At 32.9% G+C, this 19,525-nt stretch overlaps 1 protein-coding gene across 2 annotated transcripts; it reads right to left on the reverse strand.

Moving 5' to 3' along the window:
* Positions 1 to 1,463: 1,463 nt before the first annotated feature.
* Positions 1,464 to 18,932, reverse strand: LOC149085220 (uncharacterized). 2 transcript variants are annotated; one of them, XM_089233096.1, is made up of 6 exons: positions 18,778 to 18,913; positions 16,414 to 16,445; positions 8,923 to 9,037; positions 5,569 to 5,610; positions 3,387 to 3,425; positions 1,464 to 2,850 (listed from the first exon to the last, which is right to left on the reverse strand). In XM_089233096.1, the coding sequence occupies exons 3-6, from the start codon at positions 8,944 to 8,946 to the stop codon at positions 1,723 to 1,725; spliced, it is 1,233 nt and encodes a 410-aa protein (XP_089089222.1). In that variant the 5' UTR covers positions 8,947 to 9,037; positions 16,414 to 16,445; positions 18,778 to 18,913; the 3' UTR covers positions 1,464 to 1,722. The 2 variants fall into 2 exon arrangements, with proteins under 2 accessions (XP_089089222.1, XP_089089221.1); XM_089233095.1 differs by lacking the exon at positions 8,923 to 9,037 and having other exon boundaries at positions 18,778 to 18,932.
* Between the last annotated feature and the right edge of the window lie 593 nt (positions 18,933 to 19,525).

The following is a 19,525-nucleotide window of genomic DNA, read 5'->3' on the forward strand; positions in this document are numbered from 1 at the left end:
AATTTGCCTGTTGTGGCGTTGTATTTGTATTTGTATATATAATATATAGGGATCGTATATGGGGCCAGCGAAAGCCCTAAATTCGGACATTGGCCGGGTCAACTGGCCAACTTTGGGCTTTGGCAGTAACATATACATGCAAGAGCGAAAGAGAACACGTGGGGTGAGGGTGGAAAAAAGAGAAAATCCACTAAAAATACTCTCTTATTTACTCTTATCCTATATTATACCGTTTTTTCTTTTTTCTCTATTTATTTTTTCTTCCTTTCCCTCTATTTCTTTTCTTTCTCCTTCCTTTTTCTAACGTGGAGTTAGGTTAGGATAGAAGTTTACAAGATTTATCGCTGATTCGTAAAATAGAGATCATCCAAATTTTTTTCCAAAAGCTTGTACGTGAAGAGGTTAACGCTAATATCATCTGGATCAAGAATAAAAAACTGTTTTTTTTAACTATCAAGGTTTTTTGTGAAATGCATGGGTCAAAAAATAGTACCGGTAACTCCAAAAAAATGTTATTCATCCCAAAAAGCAAGTGGGATAAATGACTTGTTTTGACTGGTTCAATGGATTTATTAGGCTATGGTGTAAGACATTTTCTTCCTAACGTTTCGCCCACATCTATGGCAGGCATCTTCTGAGGTTAAACGGACGTAAGTCTCCGCGACAAGTGCGAAAGTCTTAAAGCCTTCTCGCTTTAAATAGGCCGGAAACCGCTTGCAAGTCATTGAATGCCGGCCATGAAAGCCTCAGACAATACTTCAAGTGGGATAAAGTAGGGGAAAATGCTTGAGTCAATATGTTTTGTGATAAAACTAACAGTCTTCAGTGGATTAAAATGTATTAACGAAAAAAAAAATTAACATGGTGCAATGTACATATGATAAATATTTATATTTATACATAGTCATACGCATGATAATATACTTTATAAATTATGAAAATTAGCCTCGTTTCACAAATTTCTGTAAGGTTTTTAAACTAAAATAAGCTTTGTTGAAAAAGCAGGAAAACAAGACATTTTTTTTTACAAAAAATGTTGGGAAAGGCGAAATTCCGGGGAAATACGGGATGTCCCGTTTACGGGTCACGTCAATGAGCAAAATTAGAGAAGGAAATATGTAATACATATTTTTTCATCATTGGGTATCAACAGAAAAATAGACGAACATTTCGTGAATGCAATCAGCTCCAACTCTAATAAGTATTTCTTGGGAAAACGCCATAAAACGGAAGTAAAAGCGATGAAAAATGTGTCGTTATATCCGAGTCCGTTACGGTTTCTCTCATCGATTTTATAACATTATTCTCTATGGGAATCAGCCAAAATCGGCAATTATCGATGTTATGACAGAGGTGTCGTTACAACCGAGTTCGTAATTATGTAGTTTGACTGTGCATAAATACTTGATATTTCAAATTTTATAGAAAAAACATAAAAAGTATTGATATCAAAAAATACTCGATAAAACTTCAAAAAGTTATTTATTGTTGGCACATATAGTCAATTTTAAGAGAAAACCGTTACAAACTATATTACTTTGCTACAATGCTTAAGTAATGTATAATCGGTACATATACCCTGGGATGCCAAAATATCAGGTTTCTTCATGAATACAAATATCGCAACAGTCGACGAGGTTACATAAACAAAATCAATTACATGAACTAGTTTAAATAGATGCTGCCTTTGTATTGTTTTTAAATCAAAACCTATTTAAGACATTACAGTTCAACTCTTTGGTAGTTATTACCATAAAACTTCTGCTGCTCATTCTGGTTCTGCGGTTCATTTGGGGCATAAAAGTCCTGAACATTCGGCTGCTGCGCTTGACCATAATCAAATCCTCCTCCACTCCATGCTTGTCTTTCTGGTTGAGTATTTACCTGAGGAATAAAATTTGCTTGTGCTTGTGCACCTGCAGAACCAAAGTTGTCTGGAATTGCATTGAAAGGAACATGTTGCTGGGGTTGTTGAGGGTTACCATAGAATGCGTTCCCCTGGAAGTTGTTTATGGGGATATTTCCTGGTTGATTATGAACTCCATCTAATGGTTGATTGAAGAATTGAGGGGTTGGAAATGCTTGTTGTTGTTGTTGTTGTTGTTGAAATTGAATTTGAGCAGCTTGTTGATCCCATGCAATATGGTTGGGTACTCCATGGATCGGGACACCATGTTGTTGTTGGGGTGCGTTATGAACCCCCGGCTGAACAGGAATGGCTGGATTAGCCTGAGGCCACACTTGGTAAGTTGCGGCGTGAGGAAAATTCGGATTGAATTCCATTGCCTCTGGCTTTTTATTTTCCTGAGCAATCACATCATCGCTAGGGTAAAAGACGGGAGGTTGGTTAAATGACCCATCGGCAGCAGGTTGGTAGTTGAAAGTTTCTCCTACAGGCGTTGGAACGTCCTGTGGCTTAGATGGGATTTCAATATTTTGGTGATCAATAGTTTGTTGTTGTTTTTCAGATTTTCCTTTGGCATCGGTATTTAGTTTCGCTTCGGGTTCGACGTCTATATTTTCTGCGTTACTTTCTTTTTGTTGGGAATCTTTCGGTTTGTCTTGACTGCCGTCTTTGGTCTCCAATGAAATTGTTGTTTCCTCTTCGTCGGGAATTTCACTTTTCTCTGGAACAACGTTGTTTCTGTCATTTCCAGTGACTTTTTCTTCTTTAGCTTGGGAAATTTTTGCTGATTGACTAGATTGATTCAATTTTTCAGTATCGTCTTTCTGTTTTTCGTCTTCTGAATCCAAAGTAAACCCTTTTTCACTGAAAAGATTATCGACATCGTATCCTATCTTATCTAGAGCTGCCTTTTGGACATCAGATAGTTTGATATCTTTTAGAAACTGCAAAGACGAAAATAATTTTAGTTTTTGAAAACCCTAGAACATAATTCAATTTTTTTATATGCATCGCCTTAAACATAACGACACGAAGAAATACTTTTAGGAAATAGATTGCAGACAGGCATTCAATAGCATAGTTTAGGTACTAATAATTCTCAGCAATTATTAGCTTCAATTTTTGATAAGAGAATTTCATTAAAACTACTTTTGTAAGAAGCTTCAATACGAAACTCGTGTGCAAAAGTCTGTGCATTCGCTTGATTTAGTCTTTTGTGTTCGGGAACATTCAATCCCGGTTGCGTCTTCATTATCTTTAGTTGAGCCACTCTACGAGGAAGTTTTTTGATTGGAGTAAACTTGCTAGATACGACCTTCCATACTATACAATAAAAGTGTAATTAAAATGCACAAACAAACTACTTGGAGGTCCTATTAATTTCAACGAGAGTAACGAGAGCACAGAAAATTAATGACCGTGCTATATTCACATTCATAGCTTAGAAAGTAAATTCTCTGTAGATTATTTGTGGTCTTACCTTTTCACAATTATTCAAGAATTCTTTAGTTTTTTTGTCCTGAAAGTGAGAAAGAAGTATGTTTATACTCATATACATTTAAAACAGTACTTCAGAAATTAACGTTATGTCTGAAGGATTTAAAACGGTCTTTTCATGCAAATATACTTGAGGTTGGGAAAAAAAACAGCTTGCTTATATACACCAGTCTGCGTTTATAAAATAATGCTGTAATACGCATTTAATGTTGTCTACATGTGCTGAGGTAATTATCAAAAACTTTATCCGCTATTTTGGAGAATAACCATTGCTTTATGTGTTCGAATTAAACTCAGAAAAATTCTGATATGAAAATTTATCTCCATCATGGTCATTTCCCGCACTCTAGTGGACTGTTTGGGACCTCTTCATCTGTAGCCGAATATCTTAATTCCGAGGTACACCTCCTTCGTAAGAGCTAATAAGCTAGACCAGACTTAGACTTGACCCTTTCAAAGCAGAGCAAACTCAAATCATTTGATCTTGGGCAAAGCAGGCATCGGGGATGGTTGGTCAATCAGCAAACACAGAATGCGGTGCTTAAATATGGGATCCCTGGGTAAATTCTCTGCCTGCCCATTCGGAAATCGGGCTGAAATTACATTTCACAGCAAATTTCAAAAATTAGCAAAAATACAGTCGACCTTCTATCTAAGGCGACCATACATTTAGCAGAACTCTAGCGCTATATTGAGTTTGGCGTTATATCGGATGCTCTCAACCACGTTGTAATTTCTTTCGTTCACAGTTTTGTGCTGAATCCTGAGAGGAATGCTATAACGGGGTTTGACACTATATCTATGCTTTTTTCTATTGTATAAATCCAGACCAGAACAACAGAAAGTTTGATAAACCCACACTAACCAAACTTGTTACATGCGATTTGATTAACCAGAATTGCAAGATGGTGACATTTCGTATCTTGTACCAACGAAGTTGTCAATATTGAACTTAAATTATGCATAGAAAGTTGAAGACGAAGTATTTAGGAACAAATATTTCCATGCACATAGATTCAATTAAAAATAAAATCACATGAATTTCATTTATTGAATAATAAGGAATAAAAAAAGGTAAAAATAATCATTTTCAGCAGCAAAAAAAAAAAAAAAAAAAAAAAAAAATTGGTTCACTCCCCATCGATAACCGAGATATTTGATTTGAATATTTAAAGTAGAATATTCAAATGATATGCAAAAGAAATATAACGACACATCTGGGGAGACTATCTCTAGAGATCATTTCAGAGAAACACCGCTAGTTCAAATAATAAAAAAAATTATAGTCAGACATGGCAATATTTATGAATCAAATATTGAAGTAATTCTTTTCTGTTTATATACGATGGTAGTTGGAGCAGATTTGAAAATTTCTTCACGCGATTTCGCTTTATTTAAAATTTTTAATAAAAAAAAAAAAACAAAAAGGAAAAAAAATTTAGCTGCTAGTCCACATACTTAATAGAGGAGCTAAAATCTTTAAAAGATTTTTAAAAAAACCGTGAAACTGACATAAAAGAAAAGCAACATAAAGCGCATTAACGGAGACACGGCTTTTCAACTCTAGCATATAATATAGAAATTTTCTTACAATGCTATCTTAATTGGTTGCTAAATGGGCAGCGAGAAAAATTTTATGAAGTGTTAAATAGGAAAGACTTTTTTTTGTTATCATACCTTATAAGACTTTACTTTCTTAAGATCAAAGTATGTGCTTTTTTTCCCCCGCTCATATTCACATACCACTTAGTTTCGAAAGCATACCAATTTCTTTCACATATTTTCATGCTTTTACTGATCTTTCGTCCTTACGAAAAAGCAGATTTAATGCAATATTTAGGGGGTAAGTTTTAGTTATGTAAGAACTATATATATAAAGTGATGAAATGATTACTAAAAGTATTCGGTAAATAAAGGACGGGCAGCACTTTAGGGAACAATGACTCCGATATATGATTAAACAAGTCTATAAAAAAACTCTGAAGGTATATGTTAAGTTAATTTTTTTTTCACACACCTTTTTGGGCATTTTGCCTGTAGTGGCCTTGCATTTGCATAACGTGTTGTGTGTAACGAACTTAATATGATTTACTATGAAGCATTCCAATCAATGCCTTTAAAAAACCAATATTGACTAATTGGGAAAGACTTTCCAAAATACTTACGTCCCCAGGATCATTTTGTAGAGTTTTTGCAGCTTTGTAGCACTAAAAAAAAAAAAAAAATTAACGCATAAGTAATGCAAATTCACGGGTGAAAAATTAGAGATGAGTAAATGTGATCACGTACTTAAAATACTTATAAATACCTCTTTATATAAGTTTATAGACTTTATAATAAGTCTATAAACACTTCTAAAATGATAGAAGCATCTGAATTAATTCTTGTCTTCTCGTCATTCTTGCATGTCACGTACTCTTTTACTAAAAATAATTTTTAAACTAAAAGGCAATTTAATGTTTACGGTTTCGTTTTCAAAGTCTTCATCATAGACCGAAAAATAACATGACCAAATTATTTTGGATATAAATTGAATAATTTTAAACCGATTTCACTTTCACCGATTTTCAATCTTAATCTCGGACAAAGAGGTCACCTTTAAAAGTTTAAATAGACACGTCTAGAGTTCTTAAATTTGAACCATGCATCAAGAATTTCTAATCAATTTAGTCCAACACAATGCTTTCTTGAATGTTTTGCGAAACGTCCTCGCAGTGTATAATTAATTTCAATGGCTTTAATCAGAGGTTCGAATCGGAAAATTTTCCTCACTCTAATTAGTAGGTGTCTCTTAAGACACACATTTTAAGTGCATTTCTCGGAAGTGAATCGTTGATAATGCGTGTGCAAAGATTCCGTATAAACCGCATGAATATTATAACTTAGTATTCGAAATGCATCCAAGAGAGTTGTTGCAAGCATTTCTCGAGCGAACAACATTGGTTTCTCTCAGTTATTTTCCGGATGACTAATAATATTTCTGCTAAATTGAAAAGGTATGAATCGTGTATAGATAGACGTCTCTGTAGACGCTGTCGCACGTGTTAACTGATTTCGTTACCCATTGAGCGTCGAAAGCCAACTGCACCGTGTAAAGAAAGAAGCCTCATAAAACCACTATATCAGATCGTGATTAGGTTGCTTTCTCATTTTTATTTTCCCTCCCGACGTATTGATAGCTTTTCGCAATAGAATCTCTCATTCCCACTTTGTGTGTATATGTGAGCGTTATATTCTTCCATTTATCTTGACAAATAGTCTTGGAATTTCTTTACCCACAGAGATTTGTCTTATAAAACATTCGACCCTAAATACAGTTTTGGAAATTAAAAATGCAAGGAACGCATTGCACTACATATTTGAAATTTTTGTCTGAGAAATTAGATAATAGTAGATAAGTAAATGATCACAAAATCAAAAGGAAATGGGCTTTATTTCATGTCTTACAGAGGGCTCATTCCATTACAAATGAACCAAAAAAAAATTGAAAGTTAGTTGCATGCGATCGACTCTGATTTTTTTCAAATTCGGTGCATGCACAGCAACTGTCAAGATATGAAAATACCAAAATTTTCTATGACTTGCTGTACGTATTTGTGTAGCCACAGAATTTGAATTTAGTGACAAAAATAAAACTATTGAAAAAATATTTAAAAAAAATGTTTTGCCACAAAATTAAAATTCGCGTAGCTCTTTAAGGGTGGGGGGGGGGGGGTGTCTGAAATCTTTTATCATGGTGAGAAACTATGCTATAGTAGAATATAATCAAAAATATTACTTAACCACTGATTTATTTCAAATTTTTTTACACATATTTTTGATTAAGGTCAGCCGGGGTAATTGGAATCAAGACAGCAGCTAGCGATTTTTTGGCATTTATTGAAATCTAACAAACAGGGTTAAGTTGGGTGGTATTGTTGGCAGCCATGAGCCAATATATGCTATATATGCTTACTATCCCTGGTAAAATTTCAAACAACGAGTGCGCAACGCGTTCAAGGTGTTGCATTTGCAGGTTTCGGTAGCAATATGAATACAATTTTATTATGTTTCATGTTTAATGAAAGATTTCTACTTAATCAATGTTTGAAAGCTCTCACGACAAAAATCAATAATATTAAATATCATTAGCATAGACAGAACTATATAAATATAATACTTGTCATTTCCCTGATTCCTTGTGTTTGAGTTAGTTCTACGCAGTAATTCTGGGAATAATTAATTTTATTACAGTACTTCAATACCAGGCACACAATCTGTTTAACACTTTGATGAAATACGATAATGTGATTAAGTGGGAACTTGATAAATTCGTTTTAGAAGCGCTTGTGTGTGTGAATGGAGTAAGCTAATACCTTCCCAGGAATTTCAAAATCTGCTTGTGAGTATTATCATTCACTCGTGAAACATTTTATCACTGTTTATTAAGAGATATTCGAATGCACCACATGATGAATTAGAGATTATCATTCTTGATTAAAGTGTCGAATGTTGGTAATTTTCCCCGATTTCTCCTTTGTTAAGGAAAAGACAATTTTAATGACTTTCATTATTTATGGGCTTTCTCTATTTTTCATGGAAGACCAAAAAATAGATGAAAAATGTTGAAAATAAGAAATCTTGATATTGTCTCTATTATTACTTTTTAATTAAAATAGATATAAAATCAAAATTTTTTACAAACATTTCAGAAAGTAGTTTCGATATCTTGAACATTATTAGGGCTATTACTCATTAATATTTATTTGAAATATAAACCCATGAAAGAAAAATAAATCGATGAATTGAGTAGTTTAAATAGCTCAAATCTTAAAATTTATTTGAAGAAGCGTTCAAGTCAGAAGAATTATTTCCAAAAAAATTACAAAATTGAATTTTTAATGTCATATTTAATAAAAATTTCTTCATGGACTGACGTGAAAAAAGTCTTTTTTTATGTGACAAAAGTTGACCGAGTTATATATAATCGAAGTTGAAGCATCTTTTTTCCCGAGAAGTAGGGATAATACACAACATCAAGAAACAAACAAATAATTTTGATCAGCTTAATTTACTCATCAGGAGCACCCTAACAACTTACGTAATAGAATAAAATCTCATAAGAAAATTGCATTGGTTATAAGTTATAAATTGTTTTAAAGGCCCGTGGCTGGAATGAGGCGTTTTATAATAAGAAACATGTCTAAAATTCTCAAAACTCAACATCTATTAACTCGGTCAATTTTGGTCATAAAAGAATGATTTTGTTTGATTGAGATGTCAGGGTATTTCTCAAGAATATATTTTATCAGATATGACGTATAGAAGACATTGACCGTATAAAAATTCGAATTACATAAAGTTTTCGGGAATAATTGTTTTGGCTTAAACTGCTTCTGAGAGGATAGGTTACAAAATTTGAAACATTTTCAAAGAATTAGAAGTTTTTTCGAAGACTAGAAAAACCCATTAAAGTATTAGCTATTAGACAACGGGAACAGTGGACATCATGCATAAAACAAACTATTTTAGAGATGTACTGAATCTGTATTGCTGAAAACCATAGTAAAATACTAAGACAAGTTTTTATTGCATTGGGATGTCATTTCTTTCTTCTTATCAAGCACAGTTATGACTTCTATCTTTCTCCATTACCTAGAAAAAAAAATTTTGCCCTCAATGCTTTAGATGAGAAAGTAATTTATAACGAAGTGTCAAAATATAAACATTAAATCACCCTTGATTTGATAACACAATAAAGAAAAAAAATTGAAAATCACGTGTCTGTAATCAATGGTGCGTCCAGAAACTTTCTATATTTGTTGTATCTTATTATAACTGAAATGTTTTTTTTTTCATTTCGGATTCACCCAAGAAAAGGAAGCAGCATCGGATAAAAAATGGCCACGGAATCTAATAACAAAAGTGTGAAAAATTAATAGGGGCGGGGGGTGAAAAAAAATTTCACGAAAGCTTAGATGGAAGACATATATATGTATTGATAATGAGGGCAACTGCCACATCAAAAGAAGCAATCAACTAAAAGACATATTTCATCCTTCATTACTGAACTCGTTACTTATCCGCCAAACGCCGAGTTCACATCAAAGACTTGCGACTTCCTTTGTTCTAAATCTTCCATGTGCAAGCTTTAAGGATTTTGGCCACGCATTCTCACATTATTTATGAAAGAAAACGAATAAAACCAAGACGTCATTGTCATAAGTGGTTTTTGCAGGGATTTCGGTGCTGAAAAAACGTCTTTTATCATTATTTTTGCAACAAAAAAAATTATGCTTATTCCTCTAACAACGGGATTGCACTATAAAAGTTTTGTAAAAGATCTTTTATTGAAATTTTATTGTGTAATACCGGCCTAAGAATGGTACTTCGGTTAAATCTATAGATGATATTCATGTCCGCGTATGAATACTATCGTCACGTAAATAGTACGTGGTTCTGCATTGAAACCTGGAGTCTACATAATTCCAATTAAAATTACATACGTATGAAAGACTATCTCTCTAATACATTCTAATGACTTGATGATGATATTCTAATCGGTGAGATACGTAGGTGGCTTCTTCACAGATTGGTTCGTTTCTAAACATTGAAAGGTCTAAGACGTAAAAATAATAGAAATTCGTGGAAGATATCAGCATCGGTATACCCACCCGAGAACAAATTCTTAACCAGCACGAACGACTGACATTGTGAGAATATGGCGTACATAATTGGATTTCCTATAATTTAAACGCGGAGATTAAAAGTACGAGTATCAAATATATGCAATTACAGTCTATTTTGGGGGGAGCTTTTTGAACGAGGCTTCAATTGATTAAAAAGATGTGCGTCATATAGATTGCATTGATATAAAAAGTGAGTATATGGAACCGAAACTACAATTGCGAAGTGAATGAATAAAAAAATTTAAGATCATCTGTATCTGATTTTGCTAAAAGCAGTTCAGCATCTCTTTGATGATGTGGTTTTGTAGTGGGAACGAAGAAAAATGTTTTCTGTGGAAGAATGGGTCCATATAATGGTTTTGTTCTCGAAGTAAAAATATCGAACACTGGACACACACAAAAGAAGAAAAAGATCTTCGATTGCTTCCAGATGCTGATAAAAAAAAAATATTGGAATAGGCGGTGAACTGATATGTTCTCAGATAGAAGGATCTAGTTAGAAATAGTAGTTTTTTCTGCTAGATCTTCTGAACAGATCTAAATCCGGATTTAAGACATTCGATTTTTTTTTAAACCAAATGTATCTCAAGTCTTGAAATGTCCGTATTTTATTACTCTTTTGATGTGTAGAGATGGTGAAATGTAAAACAATGAGAAACTTTTTTTTTGTATGTTAGAGTTAACAATGTGACTTACGAAATCAAATTCTGTTGTTTTCCCCATAGACGTAAGGAATAAAAAAATTTTTTGAATAGGTTTCGTTAAGTAAATCCTCAAAATTTGTATGAGGATGTTTTCAGGTGGACGCAAATACTGAGAACAAGAAATACTTTCAAACTAAAACAATTTTACTTGTTTCTAACATATTACTAATTGTATTAAATTCCTTATTCTTGCTTTAATTCATTTATTTGTTTTTCCCGCAATTATATACCGAAAAAATTCAAAATTTCCGAAGCATTATTAGCCAACGTTTTTCAAGAAAGCTAATTATCAGGATAGAGAGAGAAAAAAAATTAGTTTGCTGCGTTCTTTTATGCTTTCTTGAACTTGAAAGAAATTAGCAAACTCTCGAGACTATGAAGGAACAGAAGAAATGGCTTTACACGAGAAATCTAAAAATATCTTTTCATTTAGCAAAGAGTCGATTTCAAGGAAAAAGAGAGATAGAGGGGAGAGAAAAAACGAACTATATGTTAAAATATTCAAGGCAAACTCTGCCCTGGTCTTATGAAGACTATGGACTTGGAACTTGTTTTCAGGACCGTGTGATGAGTATTAAAGCTTTCTAAAACTCACTATGACTTTATTATGAGGTAAATTCACTATTGATCAGTTTTGCGATATAGAGACTATTTGCAGAATGAAAAATTAATGAAAAAATATTGTATTCCTCTCTGATTTTATCGTATGTTTCCAACTTCACAAATTAATGTTAGGAATGTTTAGAATTCTGATGCAGAAATGAAATCATACACAGTAGTGTTCGAAAAGAGAATGGTTCAATATCTTAGTAGTATATAAATCATTGAGAACAGTTCACACTTTGCTGAAACTACCAGGCATTTTATAAAAATACTGGATGTGTGTCATACTTTGTCGACAAGTTATTAATGCTTTTAACGTTAGCAAATTTAATCTCAATGATTTATTTTGTTTCCTACTGTTTTGTATGTTTTTCGTTTTTATACAAGATTATTTTTGGTGCCGTGCTATGACATTCAGACATTTTTGAAACAGTTTGATAGTAGTTTATCATTGAAACTTATAATTACAGCATGTTGCTGTATTTACAACTGGCAACCATATTTTTATAATTTTTTCCAATATTATTTCTTTATTATATAAATTATGTTTATACTTTTTCCTCATATTTCTGAATTATCTTGTAATTTCTGAATCGACCTTTTCTCTTTATTTATTTTTTTCCAAAGTAACCTTGCTGGGCAATTTATGTGTTGTGGCTTCACATTTTGTATATTTGTATTTTTTTAATAAAAGTATTTTTTTTAATATTTTGGTACTTCACACCCTAGAACGACTGAACCACCAAAAACATTTCCATGTTAGCTGAGGATGGACACAGCACCGGTGGGCAATATGGGCCGCTGTCTCTTGACAGGATGCGCTTTTCAAAGAACCTACAATTCACCATGGCATGGTGACCACGCTCTAATATGCCGAGATAATTATCCACCTACAGATGTTGATAAAGTCTGGCAATGATGAAAGTTAACTTGACTTAATTAAATTTTACTTAAAAATTATTAAGATGAAAGTGACACAGATGGTTAAAATCTAGATGAAGAACAAGATTGAGATTTGTTCTCTGAGTGAAAACGTTTCTAAAAAGAGTACTTTTTTACTTATGAAGAAATAGATTAATGTTCCATTAAAAAAGACTAAACAAAACCAAATGGAAAATGTAATAAAAAATTCACAGGAAAGTAAAGCACAAAAAATGTGCGTTTCCTGGATATCATGGGATATGTAAAAGGGAACAAAATATTCTAGAACATCGGGATTGTTCCAGTAAAGTAAGGAAATAATGAATAACAACTTTCAATAAATAAAGGAGTACTGGTATATTGTTTAAACTTAATTTGTCACAATACTCTTGTGTGAGAGAACTGAGATATAGAGATTTCTGTGTCGAATAAATATATAGCTGCTATCAGATCAGATGTTTAATGGATGCTTCTCATATATATGTTTATACAGGGTGGGCAAAAAGTCCGTAGAAACTTTGAAAATTCATAAAAAACCGGAAAAATTACCGAAATAAAAAACGGTTTGCAGGGTTAGCATCGCTAGGTCACAGGAATTTTTTCAAGACAGGAAAAAACTCAAAACAGCCAATAGGTGGCGCTGACGTGCACAGGTCAAAGAAAAGATACACAAATAACAAACAGAATGCTTCCAAATCGTTTGTTACAGCAGTTTGTGTTCACCACCACAGGGGATAACACATTGTAGGCGAGTCACAAATCTAGCAGTGGCAGAGTGCAGCAGGTCCACATACACGGTTTACAACGGTGAAGTGGTTGTGGATTAGGAGCGCAAGTTCTTATAACCGTCTCATTTGCATATTTACACCGAAGTCGCTCGTACTAGTGTCACCTATCAGCTGTTTTTTGAGTTATTTTTTCCCTGTCTTAAAAAAAATTCCCGTGACCTAGGGATGCTAACCCTGCAAACCGTTTTTATTTCGGTTATTTTTCCGGTTTTCATTCATTTTTAAAGTTTCTACGGACTTTTTGCCCACCCTGCACCTAAAAAGTCCCTAAAAATTGCCAAAGAAATTTACCATGCATGAACATTGATGTTTTGTGCAATCCACCTAATAATTCATAATCTCTATACATTTCTGTTATGTAAATAAGAGTCAGTCTTTCATACGAAAACATACTAGAAAATTCCAGAACTTTTCCCGGAAAGTGTTATTAGTTTTATGGCACAAACCTGTTGTATTTTCTGAGTCTTTTAAATTTTAATGATAAATTTTTTTCCCACACTTAGAGATTCACCCTTTTTCACTAGAGCTTTTAGAAGTGTTCACTGGATGTTCAACGGCTTCTTTACCATGATCAATAAAACAAGGGAAAATCGCTTGTAAGAGAATATACATTTCCTGGAATGTTAAATTTTGATATAAGAACTGAATGTGTCGGAATTTCAAATGAGTTATTTCCATGAGCGTTAGAGCAAAAAAAAAAAAAAAAAAAAAAAAATCGATTTCGAATATATTTTCTGAGTATGGTCTCACGGAACGATTGTTCCATAGTTTGTTTTCTATTCATGACATGCGTCTACTGTTTTCCGTTACAACATAACATTTGTCAAAGAAACATGCAGATATTTTTTTAAACAGCATTCATGTAGATATGCACGTATTTTCCCCACTTCCTTTAAAAGTTGCATTAATTTTGATTTTAAAACCCATTACTTCAATTATTCAAAGCAAAATAAATTTTTAAACTGGTTTCCAGATTGTTTAGTGTTTTCGATAATTCATATTAATTAAAGTTTACCGTATCAAAACGTTACATTTATCATTACTTCCGTTTTTGCTTAACGATTTCACTTGAACAAAAGCCATTCAAGACTTAAATGTAATGAAATTAATATGTTTTTATACATTTTTTACATAAATGACAGAAAATGTGCTTGTTTCATTATTTTCCTTAAATATAAGAAAATAATGAATATGAATATTGGCTAGTTAATGATAAAAAATAACAGCATTGACGTGGAATTAACGACCTCTGACTCGGACGGCTTCTCGATTGACACTAAATCACAAGGTAAATTAAAATGTGCGCTAATAAACACTAGGAGCTTGGGTGATGAGAGAGATTTTTATGAACTATGAGAGCTGTGTAGTGCCTAGATCTAGTAGCCATTACATAATCTTGTGCAAACGATGGGGATGAATCTTCTTACACATCTTAGGTTACAATACTTTTATAAGAAATAGAAATGATAGGGAAGGGGAGGTTGGAGTCTTGATTTACGTGAAATCATGTTTGAAGGCTAGAGAGTGAGACGTACCGAGAAGTGATATTGAAATTACATGGGTTGAGCTTGAAAACAAAAAGCTTCATAAGCTTATTTTAGATGTTTGCTATAACCCACTCAATCGTGATCCAAATTACATCCCCAAGCTTCGTGAAGAAATTTCTTACACGTCTAAGAGTATAAGAGGGTAGAGTAATATTAGGGGATTTGAATTATCCGGGTATTGATTGAGAGAACCTTTCAGCTAGAGATCAATATGAAAGATACCTTCTTAGATTGATGCCCGATAAATTTTTTGTATCAGCAGGTATCAGAAGCTGCTAGGCGTACTTCTATTTTGGATTTAATTCTCACTAGTTCAGAAGATCTTGTTGAACATGGTTCGGTTGGAGACAACTCTTCTTCTAGTGATCATCGGGTTGATAACTTTTTTTGTAGCTTCTTCGTGAATATACCTAGCAACAAAAGAATGGTTCCTTGTTTTCGAAGAACCAACTTCGAACTTTTGAAGGAAAGGTTAGCGGTAATTTTCAAAGACCGGTTGGAATCGGTGGTTGTGGTTAGCCAATGGGAAGAATTCGGGATAAGACTCTCCTCTGTGTTTTGTATGATGTGATATACCGTTTGTTCGTAAAAAGCGAGTTTGTTCATTGCATCCCCTCTGGCTAATAATTTACGGATAACGTGCGTAATCTTTATTTTGAAACAAAGGGCATTCAGAGAGTATAAGAGTAGAATAGGAGACTGTCAGTATTTACTGCAAAAAGGAAGGGCATTGAAGAAGATGATTACGGATAGTAAAAAGGAAGTTGAATCCAGGTTGAAAGATAACATTGGCACTGACCCAAAATTATTTTTTAAGTATCTCAATAATGTTTGTAAGGGAACAGTTGATCCACTCTCGATAGATGGGCCTAAGATAGATTGCAAAATAAGTATGTGTCATGCGTTAAATGACTTTTTCGCGTTGGTTTTTCATAGAGAAGGTAATATCCAAAATACAGGTGTAGCATGGCCCTCAACGATTTTCAAGTGGATGATGTCGGGTTCAACATGATAAACTCTTGAAACGTTTACATGAGATTGGGATTAGGGGAAACTTGTTGAATTGGATAGAATCGTGGTAGAATCGTTCATAGAGCTGGAGACGGGAATAAATGATTATAGTAGATGTTTTCATCTACTAAAAGAGTATAAAAGCAGTCAAATTATAACCAAAATATATCTTTTGCGTTTATTTGAAGTTACTTATACGAAAAAATGATATTACCATCATTTATTTTGAGAAAGGGATGAACTAAGGCTCCACAAATTTTTTTATGGTCAACTATTTTACAAAAAATCTTCGTTTATTTCACACAAATTAAGTGGTTATTTCTGAAGCATAAATATTTATAAGTGAATTTTCATGTCTGTATTGCAATCACGATCAAATAATTAAAATTATATACGGTATGTTCATTAGTTTAAATATTCAGAGGGAAATTTTCCAACAAATACATTTGCATATGTTGTTCAAAGGGACAACATTTGCTACTTTTCAATGAAAAATGAATATTGAAATGCTTTTTTAAGCGTCATATAAATGTCTACATCAAAGAATATTAAATATAGGAGTATAGATCATGTTATTTTCATGGAAGGCAAAGACTGCAATAAATTATATATTTTCTCTGATTAATATTAATTATATATTAAATACACTCTTTTGATGTATAGTACTTAAAGCATCTTAACAAAGCTTATTTTAAATGCTTGTGAAATACTGTGAGTTTTATTATCAAACAGTAATTACGGAACGTTATTTAATGAAATATTTCTTACTTTTTTGATGTCTTCCATCAGCTTTTCATCTCCTTAAAATGGAAAAGAAATAATTCTAAAATAATATATACCATCGAAATATAGAAGAAAAACAATCATCATCCCAGCTGGAAACAGCACAGTCCCAAACGGTGTGCTGTGTCACTAGAAGGTGGTGTTAAAGAGCTTCGAGATCCAAAATATTTGAAATTCTTCTTTCATTTCCTGAAGCTCCGGAATGCAAAACGTTTGAGAATCTCTCATATATAACTATTTATTGAAAACAATGCATATTACTGTTTTATAAATTTCAACAAACTCTTATTCCTAATATTAATAAGTAAAAAGTAGGTTTCTAACCATCTGATATACTGTTGAATACTGTTGATGTGCAACTTATTTTGCTTAATATATTTTTGGTTTTACTGTCATGAAATTTTATACATATAATAAAGTAATACGTATATAAAAGGTCTCTTCGCGTTCTCCTAAAGTCATTCTTCCGCTTTTCCGAGGCTTAGTTCGTCCTGGACTGAAGTATGCTGTAAGGTTTTGGAGACCATATCTACAGAGGGACATAGACTTGGTTGAAGGGGTGCAGAGAAGAGCTACGCGTGTCCTTATTGGCACACGGGGCTTGAGTTATGAAGAAAGACTTCATTTTTTGAATATGTTTACATTGGATGAACGCAGGTGTCGGGGAGACATGATCGAAGTGTTCAAAATTTTCAGCGGGTTGCATAGGATGGACCATGAAGTATCAGTACACTGTCAATCGACTGTTTTTACAAAGGGACACCAGTATCGATTTGTAAGGGACAATGCGAGGTTATGGTGTCGCAGGGTCGCAGAGAATTTTTCTCTAATAGGGTTGTTAATAAATGGAACAGCTTACCCCCGGAGGTAGTAAATTGTAACACAATTGACACGTTTAAAAAGAAATACGATAAACATGTTGGGGTAAAGCGAGAACCTATCCATAATTAGAATAAGACAACCATAAATACATTATGGGCATTGTATAGTATTTCATCATGTATATATATTGTGTTAATTACATTTTTAATTGGGTTGCTGTATTTTTGAAATATATGACATCCATATTTGTTATGGGCATCTTTTTCTCAGCCACCTCGTTGGGCATTTTGCCTGTTGTGGCGTTGTATTCGTATTTGTGTAATGAATGAATCTGAATTTTTGATGTCAGTATAACATCAATTTATCTTTATTACCTACTATATGTAGACGTTTTAAAAGACAAACTACTATACCGTATTTTTACTGATTTATTATCCGTTATTATTCAGAATACGGCATATAACAATATTCTACCATCAGCAAAAACATATCAATCCATTATTTATTTCATTATTCATTTTTCCTGGACGGATCCTGCTGATCCCTTGGGAATAATACGTGAGGATCACATTAAGAAAAAATATCCAATGTGTGTGCTACAGAATACATATTTTACGATTTATAATTTTAGATCATTGGGATGTAAAATGTAAACTAATAAACTGGAAGAAAAATTAAAATTTTTCGGAAAATAACGGTCGTAGATGTTACATGTATGATAATTTAAAAATGACTTGGAATTTTCATAATACCTTAGATATTTGATAAAATATAGCAAAATGTCATTTAAAATTTTTGATAAGTAGCGTTTGAGTTTTCCTTTTATATGAACAAGACAAATTGATGATATTGAAATAGATTTGAGTTTCCCACTGAATGCGTGACGATTACATTATAACGTGGATACGGAGACGAGAAAATACAGTTGACTGTCATAGGTTTGATAGTAATTGCTCTTTATCGGAATAATAACTCGAGTATTTCAACCGATAAGAGAAAATTCTCAACAGTTCTTTTGAAATGGCTCCTGTTTCTAGATCAAATTGCCCTAAAACTATAATTCGTTTATACGTATTTTCACTTTAGATTTCAATTTAGAAATCAACAAACGGCATGTATTTCCAAAAGAATATTCGAAAAGAAAACCTATTTCATACTGAAAAGTTTTGTAAAAAAAAAGGCAAAGTGTGTGGGAATTTTATACATGTTTTCAATTGATGGATTATAATTCTTCCTATATGATCTGAAACGAATAGATTAATCATGCCTATCAGTAACTTATTGATAAACATTTATTTTGACTTGAAGAATTTGTTCGGTAAAACTTGTATTGTAATATTTCTTATATGACGTTATTCATATAAACAGCCTCTACATACTGTAAAACAGAAGAATTATTTTATGGTTATATATATATATACACACATTTTTGTTCTAAAATTCTCTATTTTTTAAAGAAAATTAATGCATAAAATGAGTGAAACTGACTTTTTTATTCATACATTTCAGTTATTTGTTATTGCTTACCTTTTTTAACAGAAGCCGCTGCGCCAAAAACAATTGTGCAAAGGAGAGATACGATGGTAATAACATGCATCTTGGTGTCTTGATGGATTCCAACGAATTTGACGTTGGACGTCTGAGCGAAAATGATAAACTGCTGTCCCTTGTCTTAGAGGAAGCTGGATTTCTAACAGTAACGATATCTTTTATATTTGATCACCTGTGATGACGTCCAGAACATTACTGCTTACTTACTTACACGTGGCGGTCTAATGGAAGGGCCTGTGTTGCTTGCGTATTGAGAGAGAAAGAAATAATCTTGTTTTATGGTTTTATAGTTTACGAAGCATTGACGATGATTCGACCACGTCTTTTTGAACAACGGCAAAATGTTTACGTAGTCTCGAGCAAACGAGTAGGAAATGCGATTTTCTGGGCGATAGATACATAGTATACAGACATACATATAACTGTGCACGTTTGTTTCAAAAAACTTCAAAAAAATCAAAAAAATTACGGGCACTCTCAAGTTGCTCATGTTGGAGAGCCCATATTTACAGTATGGTGTGATTTGTATTTCCATCTTCTAAGAGGTTCTTCTTGAACATATAGGTGGTAAAAAACTTATATATAGTAGATTGAATTCGCCTAAAAATGTCGATTCCTCTGAGTTTCAAAAAAAATTTGAACATATGACTTAGAATGGATTATTACATGAATATTTTCATGTAAATAGACATCGACTTCATCGATTAAGTGTTTCATAGTTTTC

This window comes from Pholcus phalangioides, unplaced genomic scaffold (genome assembly GCF_987345545.1).
Source record: "Pholcus phalangioides strain wild (caught in Gottingen) unplaced genomic scaffold, Ppha-v1.0 ptg000007l_1, whole genome shotgun sequence".
NCBI classification, from domain to species: Eukaryota; Metazoa; Arthropoda; class Arachnida; order Araneae; family Pholcidae; genus Pholcus; species Pholcus phalangioides.

Excerpts from the sequence above, each read along its gene's own strand:
- LOC149085220 (XM_089233095.1), bottom strand. The coding sequence starts at position 18,847 with ATGCATGTTATTACCATCGTATCTCTCCTTTGCACAATTGTTTTTGGC. Across the intron at positions 5,611-16,413 it reads TGATGGAAGACATCAAAAAA|TGCTACAAAGCTGCAAAAAC; the intron begins GTAAGAAATATT and ends TTTTTTTTTTAG. Across the intron at positions 3,426-5,568 it reads TACAAAATGATCCTGGGGAC|GACAAAAAAACTAAAGAATT; the intron begins GTAAGTATTTTG and ends TCTCACTTTCAG.